Below are 26,920 nucleotides of genomic sequence, written 5' to 3'. Positions count from 1 at the left end.
TGAAGAGGTTCATTTTATTTTTCACTGCTGTATGTATGAAGGTGATGGCACATTTCATTTTACTGTAGTAATCACATTTTGCCATTTGATCAAGTTTGAGTCACTGAACTCAAAGAGTATTTTGAATAGCCTACAATCTGTTTGAAAAATACATTCAGTTAGTGTTGATGCATGCAGGGTTATTTTATTAATCATCTGACAAATATAGTGTGCTCAACTGCCAGAACACCTTTCACTGATTAACGTCAGTTCGGTTCATGCTCTGCTTTGGGCTCTTCAAATCCCTCTGGGCGGATCATCATGACCACAGACTTGATTGAGTACCAGTAGCCATGCCAGGTGTACCACACAACCCCATCATCTGTCATTGCCTGGTAGGGGCCGTTGTAGTAATGACCATTTAAATTACCAGAGTGACATCTAGTGGACAAAATTGGAATTCAATTTGATTAGGTGATGCTCTTTGTGGGTGCATACATTTCATTACATACTTGCATACTAGCATTATTAGTGTGGGCATTTTGTGTGTTCTTTGGGATTCCAGTGTACCCAGAACAAGATTTATTTTACAATGCAGATCTCATAAGTTGCACTTTTCACTAGAGGAGGTCTCTCTTGTGATACCTGCTGAACCACCATCCAGACTTGTCCTGGTGAATACACTGTGGATCCTCCTCATGGCTGTTGTGATCATATGTGCTGAAGTTCAGACCTTGGTGGTCATTACTCTGTGGTCTCTCAGGGTGGGGGTGCGCATCAACCAAAGCATCACCTGCATTTCCCTTGTAGTCACCCACCTGCAATTCATACTCATCCTGACAAAAGACACAACACTCTCACGTCAATTAAAAAGTACATGAATGGATCTATGTGTCTGTACAAATTATATTTTCAGTCTTGTTATTATTTGTATTTCTGGCTTTTAAAGTCAGACTTCGGCTCAACACAAACAAACCATCATTCATTACTAAATATCGTCAACATCAGTGCAAGCCCCTGCTCGCTTTCGCAGTTCAGGCTATTTTGGTCTATGCTGCAAAAATACATTATAATGCCATTCCTTAATAGTTCTAGGTATCACTGCAAGCTTGAAAAGTCAATTATCCTACCACCCTAGCCAATCAGCTGTAAGATACAAGATGGCCTTGTCTGTTTAAATCACATCAAGCTCCCAAGCCCACAAAGACATAATATACTGAACTGGAATATACACAAACGAGGGACATCACACAGTACATGGGAAATGTTTGACATTCAACCAACCAATCAAAATCAAGCCACACACTCACACCTTTTCATCTCCAACTTTGACATTTTTGTATTCAGCAAAGCGTGGGATACCATCAAAGTCCTCCATTTTTATCTTGAGTTTATAATTGCCTGTGAATTACATCAAAAGATCAGATCAGAAAATGAATAATAAAACATTTGACCACCAGTGCCCTTGAATCTCCTACCCTGTGATGTGAGGTAGTGTAGGGGGTCATTCCCCAACCAAAACTCCCCATCATTGGAGAGAAGATTCCCAAAGCCATGCTTATACTCCACCCAGGTCCTGTAGGGGGAAAAGAGGAAGGGCATACTGTAGCACTTTTCACTATAGCTGCTACAGTATTCTGCTAAAATGCTTTTTCAAAACATTGTTTCAGTTACTGTATATTCTATATTCAAATATCTGTTATCTGTAACATTATTTGTGCAAGGCATGCATGCTCTGCTGTTATGCAACATTTTGTGTGTGTATATATCTACACCTTTAGTTAGAAATATTTAAGTGCATTTGAGAGATCATTTGTGTGACTACCATGCATGTCTAGATATAACATGATCTACCATAATAACAATGAATGACACATAAATAGCCAAAAATTATGAAATTGTTAAAGGTCTGTTGTTTATTTATCTCTGTCTAATGTGTTTAGTCATAGTCTATTAAAAATGTACAATTATACAGGGGGGAAATGGCTGCATTGTCTCTCTTATCTGTAACAGTGTATCCCCTTTAGTCACATAAGAGAAAGTTTGTTGTGTTTTCCCCAGATGTTCCCTGGTAAAGAGCCCCACCTGTCAAAGGACTCCTGTCCATCTTTCCTCCTCTGAAACACGGTCCAGCCTCCACCATCACTCATGTCACAGAACACCATGACAGAGGTCGGGGATTGCTTTGGTTTAATCATGTACACGCCGCTGACCAAGTTCCCATCCTCAAACACCTGTGAGCAGTCTGGCAACAGACAACAGCAAACACTCCTAAAGCTTTTACATCAGCGATATCAGGTGATAGAAGCCCCAGAGAAAGGAACTCACAAACTACAAAAAAGCAGCACTCCAAGTCATGATGGGGTAAATAAATATGAAATGAATCTAAACTCTGAAGCAAAATCTCCTATCACATTCATATAATTTTTAGGTGCTTTATCTGGTACCCTAGATCATAATTGACGAGAATGAGTGCGCAATGTTTATTCATTTCTTGGTAAATGTATTGTGTAGTTGTTTTTTACCATACAAATTAGAGTATGTAATTTATTAAGCAATCTGTTATTTATTGTATCAAATAAGGTTCAGCAAATTCAATCCAGCAGAACTAATTGACTAATTGAATCACGTCATGCCTGACTTCCATTCCATCCTTTTCACAACATTATACCACAAAAAAAGCTTTTTTTTAAATAAAAAGTCAATTGAACAGTATGTGTTGCTACCAAAATATCATAATTGATATATTTTCCTTGAATGTGTCTGACCTATGTACTCTGGCTCACTGCCTGTCTGGGGCTGGACGATTCGCCTTTGGGGAACGTCAGGAGTGTGCTGGTGACCTGTGCTGGTCTGACTCAGCTGGTCCTGGAGCTGCTGAATGTACTCTTTCATTTGGAGAAGCTGGGATTGGAGCCAGCGCACCTCATCTTGGCAGTTAGCTGGTGCAGGCACCTGATGCTGCTGCACAGGAGCCTGGTGCGCGCGCACACACACACACACACACACACACACACACACACACACACACACACACACACACAAATACCAACTATTGCGTAGCCTTTGAACAAACTAAATTCTAAAGATAGGCCTACTGTAGAGAAATCTTTTGACACACCTTTAACTATAATATTTCACAAATTTAAACACCTTATAAAATTGTATGTCTGAGAATCAGAAATTCTAAAGTCAAATTGTATTCATTAGGCATTGTATTTAAGCCACTTATTCACTGTGTGAATAAAAGACATACTTACCGACAAGCTATTCTTAAAAATCAGCAAATTTGCAATGAATATAAAATGGAACATGGAAGTCCATAGAGTCCTCATTTTGTCTGGATGAACCATCAATGAGTCTATATTACAGGACTGTTCTTAACACCAGTGGATGAAATGATGCAAGACTCTGAATCCTCCCAAGGAATGAGAGTTCCCATCCTCATATTCAGTTTTGTCTACTCAGTCTTATCAGAAGGATAGAGTTTAAGGGCATTGTTATGTCTCATTTCCCTAACCTATTGGGAAGTAGGAATTTTGTCCTTGAAAGTTTAACTGAAAACCTCACATTACTCCAACCATGTGAATGCATGCTAAATACATACTTAAATCAGTTCCAAACTGCTAATTAAACCCAAATGAAACAAGATGTACCGCAGAGGGGTACAAAATATGACCGCCGCCCAATCCTGCACATTATCTCCGCAAAAATAAATCACTCCATACTCTACTCTTGCATGTAAATGAATGTGTGCATGTGTGTGATTGCTTTTGTGTACATGTGTGTTCAAATGTTCAAAACTGCACAATGTTTGAAGTGTGGGATCACTATTAACACCCTCTGAATGCTTCCAAGTTTTGTGAAATTCCGTTCATGGGGGCCATACAATAAATTAATATATGTGTACATTTACATCAATCGGCCTGTAGATGGCCAGACATGGTATTCTGTCAATATCTCGAGAACCGTAGGGCCTAGGATGATATGTTGGTCTCAAGGGGCCATGTCAACACATCCCATATCCACTCATTTGAAGTGTAGCGCCACCTAGTTAAAAATGAAAAGATGTGTTGTAATCACAGCATACCTGTCAACACTCCCGTTTTTCCCGGGTTTCTCCCGTATTTCAAGGTCATCTCCCAGCACCCTCCCGTTTGGTTATTTCTCCCGGAAAACTCCCGTAATTTGCATGGCCATCAAACTTCATTTTAAAATCATTGATCCATTCAGGTTGCCAGATTGTGTATGAAATACACCCTACACATACACGATCACTTAGTTTCAATTTCAACCGTTTTGTCATAGGCTAAAACCTGGCAACCCAAAACCCAAATAAGGAAGCGGATGCCGACTGCGCAGCCTGAGTCTCGTCGTAAGCAAGCGGGCTAGTTGAATGGCCTACTCCAGAACTAGCTGTTGTGAAATTGTTGGGAATTTAATTGATTAACACATCACATAAACTGTTATTGAGTGTTGTTGATACACTGAACTTGTGCCCTCGGAACCAAATCTGACAGCAAGCAGCTTTGGAGTTTTGGAAGTAAGCTGCAGGCAGGCAGCTGGTGGATACATAACTGGCATGCGTAAGGTAATGGTAAGGTAAAAGCAACGACCGAAATGCAGTGTTGAAACACATGTATGAAACGTATTAAATATGCAAACACATATCCGGTATAAACACTGACACCCCCCCCCCGAAAAAAAATCTCCCGTTTTTGGAAAGCTAAATGTTGACAGGTATGAATCACAGGTATCTCTGGCTGAAATGTTCAAAACTGCACACATTTTGAAGTGTAGGATCAATTTGACTCCCTCTGAATGCATGCCAAGTATTTGTGGAATTTCGTTCATGGGGTGCCATATCAGCTACACACACGCACACACACACACACAGGCATGCACACACTCATACACACACACGCATGCACACACATGTACAGACACACACACACATGCACACACACGTACAGACACACGCACGCATGCACACACATACAAACGAAACGTACACACAGACACACACACAAAGACACAGGCACACGGACACACACACACACACACAATGCACATGCACACACACACACACACACACGCATAAATACACAGGCACACACACACTACACATGTACACAGGCACACACACACTCACATACACAGGCACACACACACACACACACACACACGCACACATAAACACATCCATGCCTTGTTTGGCTGTATGTTTTGGATCATTGTATGGTTTAATGGTCCAATGATGCCTATTGGGGCAGGTCTCTTAGCACACTGCCTGATCTATTCCTCCAGAATCTCAGTGTAGCCTCTTGATTTAGTGTTACTATTTACTTTGAAACCATACAATGATCCAAAACATACAGCCAAACAAGGCAAGAAATGGTTAACAGAGAACAATGTCAACATTTTAGAGTGGCCCAGCCAGGATCCAGACCTCAGTCGGTCAAAAACGTTAGCACAAGGCCAAAGTGATGGCAAATAATCGTTCCTGCCTCAAAACCCAGATTGCTATTAAAAAGGTGCGGCTTGGTAGATATTATAAGAACCATTTCGAGAGCTTTGATGGCAAATAAAGATGTTTCCATTGATTATTTAAAAAGGGTATGAATAATTTTGGACATGCCATTTTTCATAAAAATGTTAAAAAGACAAAAACAATAATTTTTTTGATTCCATGTTTCTACCACATTGTCTTGCAACGTTTTGGCATGTGCCAATGTCATTTCAGTCAGAACAAAAATATTGGTGAAGAGAAAATCAACATTAGCCTACATCAAAATTTGCCAGGGGTATGAATAATTTGGTTCTTAACTGTATATATATATACATACCCTACCTATAGCACAAGAAATAAGAAACACACCAACATTTTAGGAAATAAGCTTATTCACCACCATCTCCCCTAGAGTTAGATAAGATGATACATGCCTTTCTTGTCTTCTTGTGCATGCAGTCTGACACACCAACTGTAAGCCTAATTTAGCATAGCTGATTGAGGTGGGCAGACCTATGCTAAGCTAGGCTAATCGTGGCCGTGTAAAAGTTACGGCATACAAAGTGATGAGAAGGGTATGTGGTATGTTATCTACCTCTGGAGGAGAATAAGCTAATTTACCAAAATGTTTGGCATGTTCCTTTGGTGGCCAACACCTCACCAACACTCCTTGTGTGGGTTACATTTGCCCTGAAAAGTATTGAACAATGAAAACAACAATGAGGAAAAACCGAACCAGGAAAGCAAATGTATTCTGAAAAGGGGGAAAAAATCCTTTAACCCTTAGAACCCTAGACTGTTTTAAGGGCATTTTCACTACCTTTAGTTAAGCATTTATCCTGGTCATTGTAAGTTCCATACACACATGCTATTGTTTTTTTTTCCCCAGCAGAGTCTAGGCTACCCAAATCTGCCACAATTCCATGTATTAATACTTGCATTGATTTAATTTAGATTTTTAAATAATAAAAATACAAAAAGCGTATTATAAAAATTATTATATTTTGACATGTATCTCACCACTGCAAGCTGGCAGCTCGACTCGTGTGTGTAGACTGTCCTGAATCTGGCAATATCATTGCCAATGGTGAAAGGATTCTCTGGGGCTGAGCAATTTACAGACATATGTGGTGTGCGCCTTACAGAAATAAATGCCATTTTTTTATTGAGTGATTAAAAATGACCTTTCTGCGCTCCATATCTGTGACACTGATCTGACCTGACTCAACGTCACTATGGTTACACTCCTCTGATTTTGAGGACAGTATATGGTGGTCAAATTGACATGCCCTGTTCTCTATCTCAACTAATAATGGATATCTTCCCAATTCTGCCTGGCATGCAATATTTGAGGCATTCCTGTGCACTCCTAAAATGTTTTTTGTAGAATTAGTCAGGGGGCCTATGTGGTTTCTGTGGGATTGAAATGTTAATTTTTGGAGAGTGGTTGGACTGTCTTTAGAGGTAATTGAACATGGAGAAAAATGATGTCTCCATTTTTTTTTTACCTGTTTTAACCCTATTTTTGTGAAATTGTATATTTCACTATAATTAACACCATAAATATTGCCTAAATCACTGGCTATGTTGAATAAAGTTCACAAAACAGTTATTTTATTATTTTCAACAGTATGATTGTATGTAAGTATTATGATTGTATGTCAAACAATTAGAGATAAGATCAATAACCAATCAGTTTCACCAAATACACAAACTCCATTGCTGAAAGATAGCAAAATCACTGAATCACAGATGAGACCTCAAACAATATTTAATTAATTTACATATACACAACATATTAGATCTCACCTCCACAATGTCACCTCCACAACTAGTCTACTAAACCCTATTTGTACTCACCTTCTTAAGACTGGTCTCCCCTTCCTGGATAATGTTTTGCTCTAGATTATAAATAATTCTGTCAGGGCATGTACCGCAGTCGTTTAAAGGAGAATTCCGGTGTGATATTGACCTAAAGTGTATTGAAACATGATACCGAGTGTGAACGTATGTCTCATAGCCCATCTCGGCTTGTCCCCTGCACTCCAAAATCTGGCGCTAGTTAGCCGATGCTACCAACAGCTTGTTCAATTGTGGTGCTTCTGCATCGGGATAGCCATGCAAATAAATAACTGTTTTACACCATTTACGAGGCTCAATGTATCTCCACACTTAATTGGTAGACTTCCGAGGGCCCTGACATTTAAAACGAGACATTGAGAACTTTGAAAAAGCACTGGTAGTTTACTTACAAGACGATTTATACAGACAGTATCTTCACGAAGTTTAGCGTTTGCAGCCATCTTGAATTTAGTCACGATAAGTCGAGCTACGAGTAAGAATGAACAGGTATGATATGGGATCAGATTCAGTGGAAATGCATGGATTCCAGTTGCTGCTACTGGAAGAAACTGGAATCCATGCATTTCCACTGAATTATTTTAGGAATCTGATCCCTTATCATACCTGTTCATTCTTACTCGTCGCTCGACTTATCGTGACTAAATTCAAGATGGCTGCAAACGCTAAACTTCGTGAAGATACTGTCTGTATAAATCGTCTTGTAAGTAAACTACCAGTGCTTTTTCAAAGTTCTCAATGTCTCGTTTTAAATGTCAGGGCCCTCGGAAGTCTACCAATAAAGTGTGGAGATACATTGAGCCTCGTAAATGGTGTAAAACAGTGATTTATTTGCATGGCTAGCCCGATGCCGAAGCACCACAATTGAAAAAGCTGTTGGTAGCATCGGCTAACTAGCGCCAGATTTTGGAGTGCAGGGGACAAGCCGAGATGGGCTATGAGACATACGTTCACACTCGGTATCATGTTTCAATACACTTTAGGTCAATATCACACCGGAATTCTCCTTTAAGACATCTGTTATTAAGCTCTCCCTCAAAAAACCTAGCCTTGTATCTATACTGGTCCTCCTGGACCTCAGCGCTGCCTTTGACAGCATAGACCATGACATACTACTTAGGCTTGAAAATTTGATAGGCATCAAAGACTCAGCACTCGCTTGGTTTAGATCATACCTTCCTAACCGTCAACAATTTGTACAGGTCCATAATAAACCATCTACCCAGATTATGGTAAAATATGGAGTGCCTCAAGGCTCAGTACTGGGGCCCCTGTTGTTTAGCAGATGATACATATCTATACCTCTCCATAAAACCTGATGAATTAACCCCGTTAGCCAAACTTGACACATGTATAAGAGCTATAAAGACATGGATGACGAATAATTTCCTGCTTTTGAACTCAGATAAAACAGAAGTCATGGTTTTAGGTTCAAAAAGATGAGGGATATCCTATCCACATCACAGGCTACATATAGTGATCTTCCACTGACCTCATCCACAAGTGTTAAAAACCTGGGAGTTATAATTGACCAGGACCTAGCACTAAGTAATCACATAAAATAGATCACCAAAACTTAATTTTACCATTTAAGGAAAATGTCAAAGATAAGGAAGTCCTTCTCCTTACCAGATGCCAAGAAATTAATGTTTTGTCATCTCAAGGATAGACTATTGCAATGCTATTGCAATGCTATTATGCTGGCTGTAATAATACCTGTCTAAAGAGCTAACCGTTTATTCAAAATGCAGCTGCTCACACACACAAAAAATATGAACATATTTTCCCCATCCTAGCATCTTTACACTGGCTACCTGTTAAAAGTCATTGACTTCAAAATATTACTTATAGTTCTTGGTTGGTTGCCTGCATTGAAAGAGGACACCTCATGAAGACACTCTTTTGTCTGCTTCTGACAGAAGAAGCACTTATCTATGCTGGAAGCAGCTGCTGCTGAACAAGTGTACAAAGTCCCTCTAGATGGACTTTATGCAGTTGCAGGTGTTGCTGCAGGTTCAAAAGATGGTCTACCACGTCTTTTCTGAAGACACCGAGTCCTGCCTGCTTCACATGATTTCTATATAGTATATATACTTTTTTGATCCCGTGAGGGAAATTTGGTCTCTGCATTTAACCCAATCTGTGAATTACTATACTCTCTCATGGACAAAAACAAGAAATTAGGCATATGTCTTTAGTGATGGTTCATTCACCAGTCCACACATATCTGCCACTGGATACATATCCCAAAATCTGTTTCTTTTAGAATATGTGTGCCATCACCTGACTAACAGAAAGACACACCTCAGAATATAACCTAACTAGACTGTGCCACCATGGACTATGAAAATGTGCTTGCTCAAATGTAGAAGGCTAGAAGGTCACTAATATCACCAACCATGAAGAACAGAGGACTATGTGCTTCAGGTTATTCAATATTCTAAATTCTATCACTGCCAGCTATCAGCCAACTGTCAATGGTAGTCAGGGATGGATTACTGCATGGGCCTACCGGGCCCAAGCCCAGGGGAGACAAGGAGTCAGGGGGCCCAAGCCATTGCATGGAATCATTGCCTCAGTATCAACACATCATATCAACATATAGGCTATGAATCTGATTGAATTAAAGTATTGGCCATCCCCAAAATGCACCAGAATATAGGAAATCACATCAAATACATTTTTAAAAATGTCCCCCGCAACAATAAGTGGATGGCCCTTAATACATCTGGGCCCAGGGGCCTGAAAGTTCATAATCCATCCATGCTGGTAGTGTCTCTTTTTCTCTTTCTCTCTCTTACACACACACACACACACACACACACACACCTGTCTGTCTATCTGATCCTTTACCCTTTCTTTTCATCACACTTACATAAGCTACGGAAGGCCTTACAGACTTCAGCTGGTACTATGTAAAAGTCTATTAAGTCTATTAAACTTGATTTAACAGAGATCTCTGCACTTTGTGCTCTGAATGGGTGTAGACAAGAACTGACAGAGCAGGCTAGGCCTACACTCAAGCACACTAATAGGCATGAATTGATTGTATTGATATTGAAGTATTATTTTTTTAGCGGACAATTTTGAGAATTTTAGGCACAATTTCTTGTTAAAGAGATCAATCATCAGCCTAAAAATGTTTTATAATGTTGTATTGTTTATGTGGCCCACTTTTGCACACCTTGTAGGCACCAAACCCTATGCTATAATACCAGCAATGTGAGGTTTATGGACAAAACACCATATTTGACCTTTTCTGAATTTGACCTTTGATTTGGGTCCTTCAAAACCTTCAAAAAAAATGGAGACATGTTTTTTTTTACTCTTAAGAACCCCTAGAACAAAGATATAATACTCTCCAAAAATTAACATGCGAATCCCACAAGCCCCCAAATTAGACACATAGGCCCCCCTACTAAATCCCAGGTGTAGTATTTCTGCTGGGCGTTTGTCCCCATAGATCATAATTATTTTGGTGTTTAATGCCTCAAATTTCACTCCCATATAAGAGAATTGTCTTGATTACCGAGTCAAAAATTTTAGTGTTAGAAAATTTCTGTTATTAGCTTTGGGGACACTTCCTGACAACATTAATGCCATCTTCTGGTCAGAAGCAGAAACTAAAGCTGACCACACTGCCAACAACTACACACACTGCCAAGAGTTGTGCTGTTCTTATACAACTATAATGAGGTGTATGAATAAACTAATCTTAAATCTTGATATATTTTTATATATTTTAACTGATCATATTTATATATTATGTTAATATTTAATAGTCAATAAATTTGCTCTGAAATGAGAATTATGTTTGTAAATTAGAGCCCTATTAGGTGTTTTTTGGTCTTTTCTTGGTGTACTAGCTGAGCTGTGGCTTGCTTGATTCGTCTCCAAAGACGTGGCAGACGTACAAATTTCCTCACAACCTCACACAGAGGGACCAGAAAAAACATCTGCTCTGATGAAACTAACAATGCGCCCCCCTTCTTGCACATGGTGAAATGACAAGCAGTCCTTAGGAGGTAATAAAGTTCAACAGCCTCTATAATCTTAGGGAGGTGCCATGGGCAAGTTCTGTCATTGCAGTCATAAAATAATACACCCTTATTAGTCACAGAATGTAACAATATGTGCAGTAAACAGAAGTGGAACTTACAGCGCTGACCCATTTTGCCTTCGGTGACCAGAGGGATAGTTTCACTTCTGCAAAGTTGTTATCATTGACAATCGCGCCCACACAAGAAGGGCCCTGGATGCCTCTGTAATCTGGGGACCCCTACATGTTCACATTTACACAGAGGTGTAAAGATCCTGCTTCAGAAAGTAGTCCTGCAATGTGTTGGTTCAACCAGTACCCTCAACACAGGTGATTTCACCAAAGTCCTTTCAGGCAAGTCCCTCCACTCGGCAGACATATCACAATACACCAACCTCGCTCCAGCTGCAAGATCACAACACATGATTGGCACGGTGTATTCACAACATACCACATGATTGGCATAATGTATTCACATGTCAACTTTTGGCAGCGGAAGGGTCGGAATATGTATAGACGACTGCCATGTTTGCGTTACAAACTAACCCCATACATTTGGTTCTTTGAGTAATGTGTCTCCTCATTAGAAAGTCTCTGATTTCACCAATTAGCTCATCTATCTGAGTTGCACCAATTAGAATCAGCAGGTTTAGTGAATGGTTGGAGCAAATATGTGGCAGGACTTTAACTTTCTGAAGCCGGACTTTTACACCTCTGCATTTACATTTATTAATTTAGCTGAGTGCTAAGTGCTAAGAGGTAAGTGACTTACAAATGAGAAGTAACATTCAAGCTACATTGCACATCTTGTCTCTGGGTGTACATTGTTGGGGAGAAGTCAACAAAGTGAAACGAGTGAGTCAATATGAATTTAATCAGTGCCTTTGTATGTTCAGTTTAAAGTAACACACTGTAGGAATTCACCCTGTCATCGATTTTCAACATACTGGATAGTCCCCATTTAGCACTAAGGGGATTATGCAATTTGTCTAACCGGCAAAGTATCATGTTGTTGCCTGCGACCACAACATTACACAGTGCAATACCAGGCATTCTGGTGCGCATAGGCAATGCCAGAGATGCCACCCTCTCTGTATTAGTTAGTGTGGCATCAAAATGAGTTTGAAGCTGATATTGTAAAATAACTACATTTTGTTTGATTAGTAAAGCAGCACATATTGAAGCCCAGAGAAATCCCCACCACAGAGTTCATCTGGGGGCCATTTCCTGTAAGTGTTGCGGCAGTGTATACAGTATATTTTGTAATATCAAAAAACCCTTGGGTTGCTTTTCATAAGCCCTTTGCAGCTGCATTAAGTATATTATAAAGCCTGAATATTACATTATACCAGAAGAAAAATCAACTTGTTAGTTGGCAACTCATGAATTGTGTAGGCATATCAACCACCAGTGTAATTTATTGTAGTGTGTGGTTAATAGTCTTACTATAAAGTATTTTTTATCAATCAATCAGCCGACCAGTCACGATGAGTGTGAACAATTGACACTTTTGATCGAGCCCTTCTGCTTGATGAAATGAAGTTGAGATAGTTTTGCTTCATGTCTATCCATGCAGTGATGGGAGAGACAGTTACAGATTTGTCAGCCTCTGTGGGTTCTCTGTAGAAGGGAAAACATGCAAGACATGTGAAACTTCTCTTCAAATTAAGGTTTTCCATGTGACAACAGCCACCCTTACAAAAATGTAATGTTTGCGGCAGATTTGCAGCAAACTTGTGGGTGATTTGTGGGAACCAAATGAGTTCACTAGAAAATATTGCCAGAAGTTTGCCAATGTTGCACTTGCAGGCAATCACAGACACCTGTCTGATTTCCAGTCAGAGTCACATGCTCCTCTATTGGCCTCCAGTGATTGTTGCCCCCACCAAGATGGCGTCGCTACCTCTTTTCACTTTCCTTTGGCTAGTGTCTCCCTTTATGCCCCAGTGTTTAGTTTTAAATGTTCTTTTTTTCTGCATTTCTTAATTTATTTTAACTGTAGCCCTTTTTGTTTTTGTGCCTTAATTCCTGTATTATTTATTGCACTTTATTGTGAAACACTTCGGTGCGGCTAAGCCGTCTGTAAATGCGCTATATAAATAAAATTGACATTGACGTAAGTTCTGGAGCCAAATGCGGTATCTAGCTTTCTAATATCTATGGTAAGATTGGGCACCCGGGGTTGAGTCCGACCCGGGTCCCCATGGGCATGTGGACACACATGTGGTATGGACACTGTAGCCAGTTGTGCCACAGTGTCCTGAAATAACATGTAAACATGTAAATAACATTTAAAATCAGAAATCTGTTTGTTTTTTTGCGCTACAATATATATAAAATCACTCCTCTAGTGTGTAATGGACTATTACAGTGCGTATGTGATTGCTTTTGTGTGTCAAATGAAAGCAAAAGCTTGAGTTTGATTGAAAGTTAGATCAGTAGTTCTCAAACTTTTTCTGTCATTCCCCACTTTGGAAGTGGGGATTTTTCAAGCCCCGTGGAAGAAGTGTGGTCTGCAAAAATTGCTCCAAAAATATAAACTTTATTACTTTAAAAACATAGCAACGTTTCAATCACCCTGGATCTTCGTCAGGCATGTGGGTAACATAGTATAGTATATATACTCTTTTGATCCCGTGCAGGAAATTTGGGCTCTGCATTTATCCCAATCCGTGAATTAGTGAAACACAGCACACAGTGAGGTGAAGCACACACTAATCCCGACGCAGTGAGCTGCCTGCTACAGCGGCACTCAGGGAGGGGTTAGCTGCCTTGCTCAAGGGCACTTCAGTCGTTCCTACTGGTCGGGGTTCGAACCGGCAGCCCTCCGGCTACAAGTCCGAAGTGCTAACCAGTAGGCCACGGCTGCCCCAGCAGGAAGAGTGTGGCCTATATCACATGACCATTCATTCAGCACCCGCCTAAGCAGGGCACGCAAGGGTGCCAATCATCATGACTGACAGGCCTATGTGTCAATAATAAAGAAAAAAAGAAAAAAAGCTGTATCAATCAAATATTGTATCAATAGGCATAGGCCTATGTGCAAAGTCATAATGTTTATGGCAAAGACAAATAGAAAGAGAAAAAAGAAAAAAGAAAGAAAATACAAATAATTGTTCAAGCCCCACCTGACCCCATCAACTCAGCAAAAAGGTAATGTTAAAAAAAATGGTTCCACGTTGCATTTCCTGTCTTGGTCCACTGGATCAGATGCTATTTTAATTCATATGTTGCATGTTGGTCTGTTTATGACTCTTATGTTCGTGTGTGGCTATTTTGTTTTGAATCTATAATCTTGTCAAAAAAAGGCATTATTAAAGATTAACAAAAAAAAACAAATTCCCCCTGTTCATTGCACCCCACCTGACATGTCTCTATTCCCCACTAGTGGGGCCTGCCCCACACTTTGAGAACCACTGAGTTAGATGGTTGTACAAATGAATGTGCATGTGAGAGACTGGACAAAACGTAAGCTTCAAAACTCCTTGTACAGCAATTTGAGGAAGGAAGTTCGACTCTTGAATTGTGAAACATATCAGTGCTACTCACACTTGTCAAATTAACGTGTGCCTACAAGCATTGGGTAGGTTGTTTGACATGCCAGCTTTCAATCGTAGGCTTCCAGAGAGTAAGTATGGCTAACTTATCATATTTTCATATTTCCTGAAATACATTAAATAATCAGACCTTGCTTGTAAGATTGTAAAGTCAAAAGTCAAAGTCAAAGTTTTGTGAGTGTCACAAAAACAATCAACTTCTAGGTATACCAGTCACAATGCGTAATGCTAGTATATTTTTTACAACTATTTGTCTTGTCTTATCACTATGTCCACATATGAACACTCAGTGCTCAGTAGACTATGGGAACTAAACTGCGGATATGGTTGCAATGTTATGGAACTGCAATCTCACAGTCTTTGGTTTGGGTTGCTGTTTTTGGTAACACTTTACTTGACAGTATCGACATAAGAGCATTGTTGGGCAAGTTACTTCAAAATCGTAATGTACTATGCATTACTTATTACTGTCATTTCAAAGTAATTTGTTACATTATAATATTACTGTCTCTGAATTGTAAGGCTTTTTAAAATTACTTTTAAGTTACTTTCACCAAAATATCTAGAAATATGGATTTGCCATTCTAAATGCAGTTTATTACGCTCAATGCAGCTCATTGCTCTTCCAATGGAGGGAGATGTGGTATAGCATAATGACTGAGCTAGGCTTAAGGCTAACAACATACAGTAAGAATGCAATAGGCGCAGTGCTCATGATGCAAAACAAGGAACAATTATAGTCAGAATTTTGTTAAAAACCGACAAAAGGTCAAAGTCTGGTAAATTGTGATATAAATACTGTAACTTTAAGGCCTAGGCCTGCATAATAGAGAGCCTATTGTAAATCAAAGCTTAATAAAGACATGTCAAGATGGTGGCCTACTGGCCATTTCGGTGCCCTAAGTGAGTGGCTTTGAGTGAGTGACATTTAAATGATAACTCAAACACCTAAAGTAAAATAAAAGGCCTATTATACAGACCATTACTGTGTGTTTTTTAACATTCATTTATGAAGAAATGCTGTTTTCTTATAAATGGTGCACGGTCACTTTAAGAGCATTGATCTTTACGTTCTCGTAATGCCCTTTTGCCAGCTCTTGTTTACAAGCCTTGTTTGTTGAGTTACATTGATAGCACAATATTAACAATAATATGCACAATGTTAAGTTGTATTTTGGGTTAAAATGCATTGTAACGCGCATTACTGAAGTTTGTACCTAGCAAATATTACCCAATTTTTTTTTTGTAATGCCTTACATTACCGCGTTACCGCAAACAGCAATATATTACAGTAATTAAATTACTTTTGTAACGCATTACTCCCAACACTGCATAAGAGTGACATGATACTGTCATGAACACATGACACTGTCATGACACATGAACCCTAACCCTAATCCTAACCCCTAACCCTAATTCTAACCCTAACAAAAACCGAATGACATGAAAGAAGCATTATGTCATAAACGTTTATGACATATTAATGACACACGTTCATGACAGTGTCATGTCACTCTTATGTAATTGTCAAGTAAGGGTCTAAATCCACCAAACACGTTTTTTGCGCCGACAATTTTAGTTCATTTTTTTATCAAATTCAAATGGTCTTGTCTCACCTAGGCTTGGCTTGCTGTTTTTTTGTTTTTTGTTTGTTATTATTAAATTCAAATGGTCTTGTCTCACCTAAAGATTTAAAGGGTTTGATGTAAACCCAGATTAGCATTACACTTCGGTTGTAGTGTGGAGAGGGTCCCTACAGACAAATCGAAGTATTGTAAACTCTGAAAGTCTGCAGAGAAGTTATGATAAGGATAGTTTAATAAGTCAGTTTATAATCTTACTTCATAGTCTGGTAGCTTCAAATCAGTGAGCGAGTTTGAGTTCTTGCAGTGCTGTATGTATCTGGCAGACAACTTAAAAGTGATCAAGTGTTATAATTATTGTAAAAAAAACACATAACTTTAGGTTCTACCACAAGTGACTTGTCAATACACTGAAGTGGTAATTGTTTTAGAGTTTAAGGTTCAGTTACAGGTATTACCAGCACTGTTTCCTTTTTTATTTTGGACCTGTTCACTTGTCATAGCCTCTTATTCATGATCACTCCTTCCTAAAGTGTCATTTGGAACATTGCTGCTGTTCTTGCAGGTGCTTGCATTGTAGACTGCCACCGAGCAGATCTCATTGGACGCATTACCCAAGTGATGCCTCTGGCTGACAGGCTGCGGTCACTGGGCATGCTCCATGTAGAGGCCTACGAAGAGATCCGCGCAGCCAAGACCAGCCAGGAGAAAATGAGGGAGCTCTTCAAAGCTCTGGACTCAGGGGGGGACAGAGTCAAATCTGCCTTTTACTGCACGCTCAGAGATATCCATCCCTACCTGCTTCAAGACCTGGGTAGTATTTACCACCTTTGAGCCACTCACTAAACGGGGTTGGATTCATAATCGGGTCAGGGGTTAAGTTTAGTCTGGATTTTGTTTAAATTACTAATTTGTTTGGTTTTACAGTTGCACAGTTCTTCAGCACCAAGTTTAATGCTGTGTTCATCATAGGCTATTTGAATGTAGGATTCAGAAAAAAAATAATGAACCAGCAATTTACTCACAGATGTTTTTGCAAAGTAGCCTAGATGACTTTGTTGTGTGTGACGCTCTGTTTTGTTTCCAGAGGGCCAGGCGAACAGGAGCAGAAGGAAACATTTGCCCAGCCTTCCTCTCACCCCCGAGGGGATGACAGGCAAGCACACAGGTGAGGTGAGAAGAGAGCAGAGTCAGAGCCTGTCTACGGAGAGCCTCCCCACTCTCTATTGATCCCAAACATACCGAATTTGGCTGCAGTTCACCAGAGTTCACCTAAATGGCGGTCGCGGGCGAGTCCAAAATACATGGGGTCCTATGGAGCTACATAGCTAAATTTATTGTTTTAAATTTAACAATTTTTTGCAAAATGGATGTGGATTATCAATTAAAAGTGAAATAATTCGGTAGTCATGTCCTTTCGTTTTCTTACAGGTTGGGTTGTTGTTGCCCATAACATGCTAGCATTGTGGTAATGAATGACGTCAATGACACGTTTGAAAGGCTTTTTAGAAAGCCAAGTGTATTTTCTTTGCCTCCCCTTTTAAATACAATATTGTATTGCATGCTGAGTGTGTTTCACTAATTCACGGATTGGGATAAATGCAGAGACCAAATTTCCCTCACGGGATCAAAAGAGTAGCCTATATATACTTATATACTATACTTATACCTATACTATTCAAATTACTTGAAAAGAAATTATATCTCGAGAAAAGTGGATTTTGAGGGGTACAGCTCCATAGACCTCCATTCATTCTGCACTCGTGGACGAGCGCCCTCATGTGGAACCACAGAAGGAACTGCAACCAGTTCAGAAACCAGAAGTTTTCCGAGAGTGGAGGTTCCCTTATTAGACATTCTCTGGCAGAGTAGAGGTGATGTGTATCACTCCTCTGCTCCCTGCAGATGGCAGTAGAGATGCATTGCTAATGTCAGACTGGACAAAGGGATGGTTCTTAATCTATACAAATACCGTGGTGTTGCCTTAGTTGACAATGCAAGGCTCACACACAAGTACCTTCTCATAGAATATGCAATCGGAACACCTGAAGCAGATCTAGTGGAAAAGTGAAATCATCGCTCCAAATCAGTATAGCCTGGGTGAACCCAGACAAATGGGATCCTTTCCAGACGGACCCTTATAGCCAATTCAAATTTGCTACAAGGTTTGTCTGAGTTCACCCAGGCTAATATCAATATTCTTTTGAATGCTAACTGTAACAACCATAGTCCCAGAGGGATTGACAAAGATGCACAACCTCGGTAATACAGTAGATTTGGGGTTGCCCATACAATGCACTTGTGATATATGCACCAATATAACGGGACTGAAAACAAGTTCTATGAAAGTGGAAATTGTATTTTTGTATATGCTCCATAATCCAAGTCTCCTTGGGTTTTTTTGTTTTAACTATAAATGTACCATTCTGGATTACGATTGTTTTGTCTCTCTCTCTCTCTGTCTGTCTCTCTCTGTCTGTGTCTATTTCTCTCTCTCTCTCTGTCTGTCTCTCTCTCTCTGAAATGCCACAGTAACTGAAGTCCCAAGGGGACCGACACTAATGCAGATCCTAGGTAGGAGATTTTAGATTATGCATACTGTGTGCGTGCTAAACATCCCATTTCATGCAGACTGCAGATATGACCTCTTGAACTAAGTAAACTTGTCTGTCTTTGATAAACTGACTGCCTAACTTGCATGTGACATTGAAAATATTTTGTTTTCACCTGGTTATCTGTCACATCTGTCAAGTACAGTTCTGTTTGACATAATGTGTCTGTTTTTCTCTTGCGTAGCTTCCTTTTGTTTCCTCCTTCCTTTCCTCCACCTCATAGGTAAGGAATCTCACTCTTGCATGTTTGGACATTTTTCTGCTTTATAAGATTTCCACTTTAATACACATGTGTAGAAGCCTGACAAGCCAGATCCACATCAAGATGTTGGGTCTGGGAACACACCATTGACAGGGCTCAATCTGAGGGGCAGGATAAACGGTTGTCTTTCAAATTCCCTCTGCACGCACTAGGATAGCGCTACAACCAATCTTTCTTTTTTAGGAAAGACTTCAGTGCCGTTGTTTGTTCTTTTCTTAAAGAAAGGCTTAACTCCAAGTCTCGGCCAAAGCCGATTCGAAAGACCACTGTTCACCAGCAGCAGCAGGCCAGCAGCCATCTTCTTTTGTTTTCAAGTAACAGGGAATTCACGCGGAACTGTCGCAACTTTGTGTTATACCCGCCACCGATAAAAAAAAATTCTGCCGCTAGGGTGCGTCTAGATTTCTAGGCTACATGTGTAGCTTATTATATCTCATCATCATTATTTGGAACGGTAAGAAGACAGAAAAAAGCATGACATTATCTGAGCAGCTTCCTTGGTTTCTTGGTTCCTTGGTTTAGGTATCGCTTCTTCAGGGCTTAAGTAAAACAATTCATAAGAGGCCTTATCTATATGCATAAGAGGCCTTATCCACATGTACATGCATAGCAGGCCTTATCCATATATGTACATGAGTAAGAGGCCATATGTACATGCATAAGAGGCCTTATCCATATGTACATGCATGCATATGTACATGATTTCTCCTTCTAGTATAACTTTTCTGTTGAGTACAATAATTGTACACATGATGCTTTGGTGATTTCATTTGGTTAAACTTTAACAATTATAAATTGCTCACATTCATAGAAATATAACACAAAGCACAAAAATAAAACATGTGTCTCTTCCCTTAGGGCAATTTAGTCAAGGCTGGATGGAAAGGTAGGTAAAGACATTAACACATTAATGCACATAAATCACTGGTGTGTGGTGGACTTTCTGAAGTCCTGTTGTCTCCATGGATTTAGTATGTTTGCTATGTGCACATAGCAATCAACAAGCAAACATATTCAGGCTATATCTTCAAAGTATTGTCAAAATAATGTAATGACTGCTGATTGTAGGCTAGTTTACAAGTAAAGTGACATTCGATAGACTTCATAAGATATTCATGAAATATTTACAAAGGCTGGAGAGATTAAATGAATGGTATCCAGGTTACACAAATATGGGTCAGCTGAATGTAGGCTAGTTTACCTCCCAGTGTTAAACCAGAGACACAGCATGAGGAGACACAGCACTCAAAAAATCCTCCATAGAAATGCATGGGGTTAGTTTGTAACACCAATATGGCCAATATGGTCTACACATATCCCACCCCTTCCTCGCAAAACGTTGACATGTGAATACATTGAGCCAATTATGTGGTGTGATGTGAATACATTGAGCCAATCATATGGTGTGTTGTGAAGACATCGTGCCAATCATGTGTTGTGAACTGATAGTATATTTTTTTACTACCATATTTCTCTTGATACTCAATAAGGACGATGCAAGTCAGTATCCAGGCTTTATTCTTTTCAATGAGGGGCCTAGTGCCCCTCAAGGGAGAAAAGTACATGTTTGGGTCACCCCATCATTGGTTTCCACCAGATGTTCTCAGTATTTCTCTTCTTTCTCTGACTAACAGAGACCATATTTAAAGTTACACACAAAGAAGGAGTGACCTCTAGGTCCAACCCAGTTTGAATATGCAATAGAAAGGGAGGATGAGGATTAGGCCTTCATCAGGTCTGGTCAGCTTCTATTATCTTTTAATTAAAACTACCCCCTTTCCTGGGAAGTCCTTCAGAGGCTTGGACACATGCTGTTCTACAAACATTCACACCTTGGTGATGGGCAAAAGGCATAAACAATGGATACACTGCATACAGACCAAAGACACACACACAGGGTACACATGGGTACACAATCACAAATGACCATAAGAACTATACAGTCTTCAAGTCATAAAGACTTGAATCATTAAACCATTCACATAAAATATGAATACAAAATATTCCCTTCAGAACTCGCCGCTGGAGCAAGGTTGGTGTCGTGAAGCCTTGCGCACGCGCATTTCTGCCGAATAGGATGTCCTATGAGTGCCCAAAAATCGTTGCAATATGGCCGCCGAGTGGAGGGACTTGCCTAAAAGGACTTTGGTTAAACTCAGTGATTGCGAATACTTCACTTATAGTTACTTGTATTATAAAATGACATTTGATGTAGATTTCATAAGATATTCATGAAATATTTAGCCCTTGACTCAGATGTGACGTGATCAGGTAAGAGGTTTGGAACGAAAACGGCAATGCTGCTTTGAGATTGTTGGACTTTTATTTTGACAAGTTGTCGTCTTTCATGAAAGGTTTAGTATGAATGTTGAGTCATGTCTCATGAAACAGTCATGAATGCTTTATGTACAGTTTATGACAGCTGCTATGAATGTGTCATGAACTCACCCGTCAAGTGTTACCTAAAATACTAATCTTTTCTTATATATTGATAGGTGGGAACAGTGCCCTCTGAAGTAGGTGCTGTACAATTTCCGTTCAATTTCTAGGAAAAAGCCTAGAAATGGCATGGATGGGAATAATTTAAAGGGATACCAGGCAAGCCTGATGCTTTTTCTCTACGAAACTCCCCCTAGCGTCTGTATGTGTCGATACGTGTGCGAGCCCACACTCGGTCTGAAGCTCTTTTCCTTTTCTTTGCATCTTCCGTCAAGGGTTAGCCTGCCTCTGTGCTGGGGATGCAGGATGTAAACTGATCCTGCTTCTCACAATGTCTGAGACTTTGTGAGACTGAAGGGCGGGTCGGATACACCGAACTTGCAAGCGGGATATTCTTCCTACAGGCAGTAGGGGCGGGCGAGAGAGTCTTCATTTGCCCTGTAATGAGTCATTTAACCATATACCGAAGATAATTAATTAACACACAAACATTGCCTGGTGTCCCTTTAAATTTAGAGTGTATGTATTTAAGTGTATTTAAGATGATCTAGCAGAATGGAATACTGTAGTATTAAAACAGAACACACACACACAGTCTATGTGTGTATCTTTGCGTTTGTACATGTGTGAGTGTGTGCATATTATGTGTGTCTGTGTGTGTTGGATTGTGTGTATGTGTGCATGCTGCAATGTATTGTAGTACTTCAACAGTGTGTTGTAGTACTTCAACAAATGTGCTCCATTGGATCTGTTTTATGGGATATATGTTGTAAGGAATTTCAAGATGGTATCAGTGTCAACGCTGCTGTTTGTATTTATTTACAAGATATTGGAGGGCCTGGGATGAGGACAACACACACCACACCAACGTGGCTAACGCATTTGGAAGTGACATCTACGTAGAAGTGAGAGGACCACATGACTGTGTTTATACTGCACAGATTCCACATGATAGTCATGAATCGTTCCAAACAGAAAAGGGGCAAGTCACCGTGAAGATTTTTGCTGATGACTGCCATAATAAGGTCCTTGTTAGCAAAGCATTTGATTCCGACATCAGTGTTATAGTCAAGAATGACAATGGTAATCCATATTTTGTCAGATCCAAGTATGGTAAAGTTTGGCAAGAAGAAGAATACAAACGATTACTTTTTGCTTAATGTAGACAGAGGCAGTACTAATATGGGAAGGCAGTGACTGCTGATTGCATCAGAGGTGTAAAAAAAATTGAAAAAAATTGTACCCAGTCAGTCCAGCCTATTGGACCCACAGTCCAGCCTATTTACAGTTGGATTTTTACAATTTTGCAAAAAAAGTTTGCCACAAAACTACCGTGTAAAGCAGAGCATTCTGTTAAAAATCTTGGTGTATTAATTGACAGTGATCTAAATTTCAACAGCCACATGAAAGCGATAACTAAATCAGCTTTTTACTACCTCAAAAATATTGCCAAACTTAGAGGGCTGATGTCAAAAGATGATTTAGAAAAACTCATACATGCATTTATCTCCAGCAGGGTTGATTACTGCAATGGACTTTTCACAGGCCTTCCTAAAAAGACTTTCAAACAACTTCAGGTGATTCAAAATGCAGCAGCTAGGGTGTTCGGTCTGCGTGGTTAAAGAAGTCAGAGCACAGCAGGCTGAACCCTAGAAACACCACACACACCACAGAGTTCATCTAAGGGCCATTTCCCGAGAGTGTTGCTCTATGCAATGACTACACACACTCACACAAACTCTTTCTCTTCTCTCTCTCCGAGTCTCCACAAACACACCTTATGACTTCAAATCATCAGACCCCAATATTGTTGACCCCAAGAACTTGAGTTAATTTACCTTCATCTTTATATGAACTATACATTAAGTATCTTATATAACAATTGTGTAGTTTTTTTTATGCAATACAGTGATATTTCTGTAAACAAATTCTTGCAATATAGGATTAGGTCATGAGCCTTTTTGTATCTCTGTTCAGCTGGTCTGGATGGTTTGTTTCTTTTTCTTTTTTTGTATTTGTACTACTACTGTGGACTGACGCTTTAATGTTGTATTCACTGGAAAAAAAGTTTCCTTATGGGGACAATAAAGTGCTAATTAACACATGAGTCCAGTTTCAAGAAATAAAAGTTCAGGAAATGATACTCAGTGTCACTTTCTTCAAAGAAGATTTTCTTGAGAACATGAGACTGTCAACAACAGATTGTAGCACTTTAAGGAAGCTACAGTAGCTGCAAACGAGAGGCACATTCCCATGTTTACAGTGCCTAGCTCTCAGCCGAGCCTGTCTCAGGCCTGCGGATGAGATGGAAACCGAAAATCAGACACAGAAGCAGCTGTCACACAGTCTGACACCTCAGCACAAGCAGCCACAAAGCAAAGCAAAGATTCAAACTGTAGTGGGTGTTTGTCAACAAAAGAAAATTAAACTTAAATCAAACATTCAAACAACTTCTGGCACCCTGGGCAGGTGATGTATCAAATTCCAGGCTGGATTCGGCTGGCTTATTTGTTCGAGCTGAGCAAACAATATACAGCATCTCTCGCGCTGGTAAAAAACCATGTGCCCACCACCCAGGTGCATACAGGCCTCCCCCTACTTCCTACCTATATTCACCTTTACCTGTGCCCACTACTGCCCCCAGGTGTGTAAACCATATATTGTAGTAAGCTAACCAAAAATAAAGACTAAACATATAAATCAAAACAATTAACGAAACAAATAGCAAGCAAAATATATTACTAATGTGAGCAAATCATAATAATAAATATATTAATTAACAAATTTACCACTACTGAAAGCATTAACACCAAATTGTCTTACAATGCAAGTGCAAAGGGCAAAGACACACTATTTTTGTCTCTATTTTCCATTACTGACAATGTTCAAAATATAGAATGACACTTCTGTGGTAGTGTGGTGAGGGAAGGGTGCGTTTAGTCTACCGTAGCTGCCTTCCTGTCGCTGCCATCTTGAAGGAAAGGCCCGAACAAGTCGATTAAAGGAACACCAGGAAAGCCTGAAGGTTTTTCTCTACGAAACTCCCTACCGTCTAGCCCCCTAGCGTCTGTACGTGACGATACGTGTGCGAGCCCTCGCTCGGTCTGAAGCTCTTTTCATTTTCTTTGCATCTTCCGTCAAGGGTTTTCGCTGCTTCTTCGCCGGCTCTGCCATTATACACACGTTTGCAACAATCGCTAGCGTTTCGTTAGCCTGCCTCTGTGCTGGGGATGCAGGATGTAAACTGATCCTGCATCTCGCGATGTCTGAGACTTTGTGAGACTGAAGGTCGGCGGGTACGATACACTAAACTTGCAAGCGGGATATTCTTCCTACAGGCAGTAGGGGCGGGCGAGAGAGTCTTCATTCGCCTTGTAATGAGTCATTTAACCATATACCGACTTACGAAGATGATTAATTAACACGAAAATGTTGCCTGGTGTCCCTTTAATGAATACAATGCGAACCACAGTCAATGTATGTGAAAGGACAGTAGCCGACTTGTTAAAGAAGGACTATGCAGGTCTGGTTATTCCTTCGCTGTTTCTGGGTTTTCGCTGGATTTGGGCTCCATAACCAAGCTAAACACATACAGGGCTCACAATAAAACGGTCGAGCAAACACATTGTTCAAGAGACTATTAAACCACATTACAAAGACGAAGTTCACCCAAGGTATAGGCTACTTACAATTTCAACAGCAACAAAGCCAAGTGGGCGTCCGTTTTGCAGTCTTCTTCGAAACTACAATCTGACTACATTTTCGAGGCGCGATTGGATACTTCCGCTGAGTCACATCCGGATTTACCCGGACCGGGTCCAGAAAGTTGCATATTCGTTTTTTCCACGGAGAAGCAATAGGGGGAGACGAAGCACCCGCCAAACGACCCAGAAAGTGTTGCAGAACCATCAGAACGACTCTCAACCTGCATAATTAAGGTAATTTTTGCTAAAATTGTTGCATAGTGCTTCTTTATACCTTTCCTACAAGGTGGCCACAGGAAGACAGCTAAGGTAGGTTAAAATAACACACACTTCGGAAAATTACATTTTTTATAACCTTTCGAAACACTTACAATGTTTACAATAAACCATTGTGCCCGTGAGCAGGACATTTACATTCATTAATTTAAACATAATTGCAAAAGGGTTCTCCAATGTTTTCTCCGTTTTCTAGAGGATTTCTCAGTATGCGGTGTGATGTTTTAAGAGAATAAAGTCAGAACGACAACAAAATTGGCTGACAGCACTGTTGTGTGTGTATCCTCAGAGTACTCACATGTGAGAAGTTCAATTGAACTCATGTACACACAGGCAGACACACTGTCCACCTATTGTATCGGTATTAGCATGGCTGGATCATCAGCGGACACACACATTTCAACCGGGAGTCGAACCTGTCATCTCATGTGTACTTGCGTGACGTCTTACATCTTACGCCACTTCAATGGAGGTAAACTCTAGTGGCCGAGTGTGATTTTATTTTATAGTACAATATTCAGGTCTAACCAGCAGGGGTCAACAGAGAGCCATAGACGCGAGTCGTGACTGAGGCTGAGCCGCGAGCTCTCCCTTTCTCTCTCTCCGCCTCTGCCCCCTTTTATCCCCACCCACCATCAGGTATGCTACGAGCGTGACATGTGTCAAATAGAAAGTGAGCTTGAGCCTGGCTTTCCAGCTGAGTGCCTGCTCCCTCGGCGTGTGCGTGCGTGACGTGTGTGTCTGTTTGTGTGCTCAGTGTGTGCCCCGGCTGCTGTGCGCCCTGCCTAGAATGGCCAGATTCACCCAAACTGAAGAGCGAAGGCAGCAGCAGCAGCAACCACAACCACCGCCTCAGCAGCCGCCCCATCCCCACCACACGAGCCAACGTTTCAGCGGAGCCGAGGTGGCAGCGGCACCGACCCAGCCTCCCGCCCCTCTCCTCCCTCACCAGCACGCGCACGTCCCATTCGCCAAACCTATGAGCGTCTCGGAACCGATCTCTGTATACCCCGGGAACGGCACCATGAAAGATCAGGACGCTATCAAGCTCTTTATCGGACAGATACCGCGGAACCTGGAAGAGAAAGATCTGAAGCCTC

At 40.4% G+C, this 26,920-nt stretch overlaps 3 protein-coding genes and 1 non-coding gene across 13 annotated transcripts in view; 2 read left to right on the top strand and 2 right to left on the bottom strand.

The window, feature by feature from the left end:
• Positions 1 to 245: 245 nt before the first annotated feature.
• LOC143133501 (fibrinogen-like protein 1) lies at positions 246 to 2,874 on the bottom strand. Its single transcript, XM_076293265.1, has 6 exons — positions 2,748 to 2,874; positions 2,065 to 2,224; positions 1,458 to 1,555; positions 1,292 to 1,380; positions 625 to 815; positions 246 to 420 (listed from the first exon to the last, which is right to left on the bottom strand). The coding sequence occupies exons 1-6, from the start codon at positions 2,872 to 2,874 to the stop codon at positions 246 to 248; spliced, it is 840 nt and encodes a 279-aa protein (XP_076149380.1).
• Positions 2,875 to 14,910: 12,036 nt separating this feature from the next.
• On the top strand, positions 14,911 to 23,983 carry LOC143134507 (NACHT, LRR and PYD domains-containing protein 1a allele 5-like). 8 transcript variants are annotated; one of them, XM_076294927.1, is made up of 9 exons: positions 14,911 to 15,015; positions 17,093 to 17,341; positions 17,615 to 17,695; positions 19,060 to 19,101; positions 19,324 to 19,362; positions 20,260 to 20,287; positions 21,897 to 21,917; positions 22,667 to 22,745; positions 23,357 to 23,983. In XM_076294927.1, exons 1-9 carry the CDS (start codon positions 14,985 to 14,987, stop codon positions 23,360 to 23,362), a joined length of 576 nt encoding a protein of 191 aa, XP_076151042.1. In that variant the 5' UTR covers positions 14,911 to 14,984; the 3' UTR covers positions 23,363 to 23,983. The 8 variants fall into 8 exon arrangements, 7 of the variants coding, with proteins under 7 accessions (XP_076151042.1, XP_076151041.1, XP_076151037.1 ...); XM_076294926.1 differs by having other exon boundaries at positions 23,354 to 23,983; XM_076294925.1 differs by having other exon boundaries at positions 14,913 to 15,015; positions 22,667 to 22,822.
• A 2,117-nt stretch (positions 23,984 to 26,100) lies between these two features.
• On the bottom strand, positions 26,101 to 26,210 carry LOC143135785 (small nucleolar RNA U6-53/MBII-28). The gene has a single exon (XR_012989216.1). It is a non-coding gene; the product is annotated as a small nucleolar RNA U6-53/MBII-28 (small nucleolar RNA).
• A 388-nt stretch (positions 26,211 to 26,598) lies between these two features.
• Positions 26,599 to 26,920, top strand: part of LOC143134504 (CUGBP Elav-like family member 5) — a 108,067-nt gene continuing 107,745 nt past the window's right edge. For 2 of the 3 annotated variants that reach the window (XM_076294921.1, XM_076294920.1), the window contains exon 1: positions 26,599 to 26,920. This exon is cut by the window's right edge and continues 69 nt beyond it. In XM_076294921.1, coding sequence (XP_076151036.1) covers positions 26,611 to 26,920 — 310 coding nt within the window. In that variant the 5' untranslated portion in view covers positions 26,599 to 26,610. The other variant, XM_076294919.1, reaches the window with a different exon arrangement.

Source organism: Alosa pseudoharengus, unplaced genomic scaffold, assembly GCF_046254945.1.
Source record: "Alosa pseudoharengus isolate Yale_2024_CS ecotype anadromous, Long Island Sound unplaced genomic scaffold, YU_APseudo_1.1 YU_APseudo_1.1_scf_2, whole genome shotgun sequence".
Taxonomy (NCBI): domain Eukaryota; kingdom Metazoa; phylum Chordata; class Actinopteri; order Clupeiformes; family Clupeidae; genus Alosa; species Alosa pseudoharengus.
The sequence above is the reverse complement of the archived record's forward strand: the minus strand, read 5'-3'. Positions and strand labels throughout refer to the sequence as shown.

Bases quoted from the DNA above. Each gene is read 5' to 3' on its own strand.
- LOC143134507 (XM_076294922.1), top strand. From the start codon at position 14,985: ATGCCAGCTTTCAATCGTAGGCTTCCAGAGA. The intron at 19,363-20,259 runs GTAAGGAATCTC...CTCTTCCCTTAG, and splicing joins TCCTTTCCTCCACCTCATAG to GGCAATTTAGTCAAGGCTGG. The intron at 20,288-21,896 runs GTAGGTAAAGAC...ATATATTGATAG, and splicing joins AGTCAAGGCTGGATGGAAAG to GTGGGAACAGTGCCCTCTGA.
- LOC143133501 (XM_076293265.1), bottom strand. From the start codon at position 2,874: ATGAAAGAGTACATTCAGCAGCTCCAGGACCAGCTGAGTCAGACCAGC. The intron at 2,225-2,747 runs GTCAGACACATT...GTCTGTTGCCAG, and splicing joins CAGTGAGCCAGAGTACATAG to ACTGCTCACAGGTGTTTGAG. The intron at 421-624 runs GTATCACAAGAG...TTTGTCCACTAG, and splicing joins TCTGGATGGTGGTTCAGCAG to ATGTCACTCTGGTAATTTAA.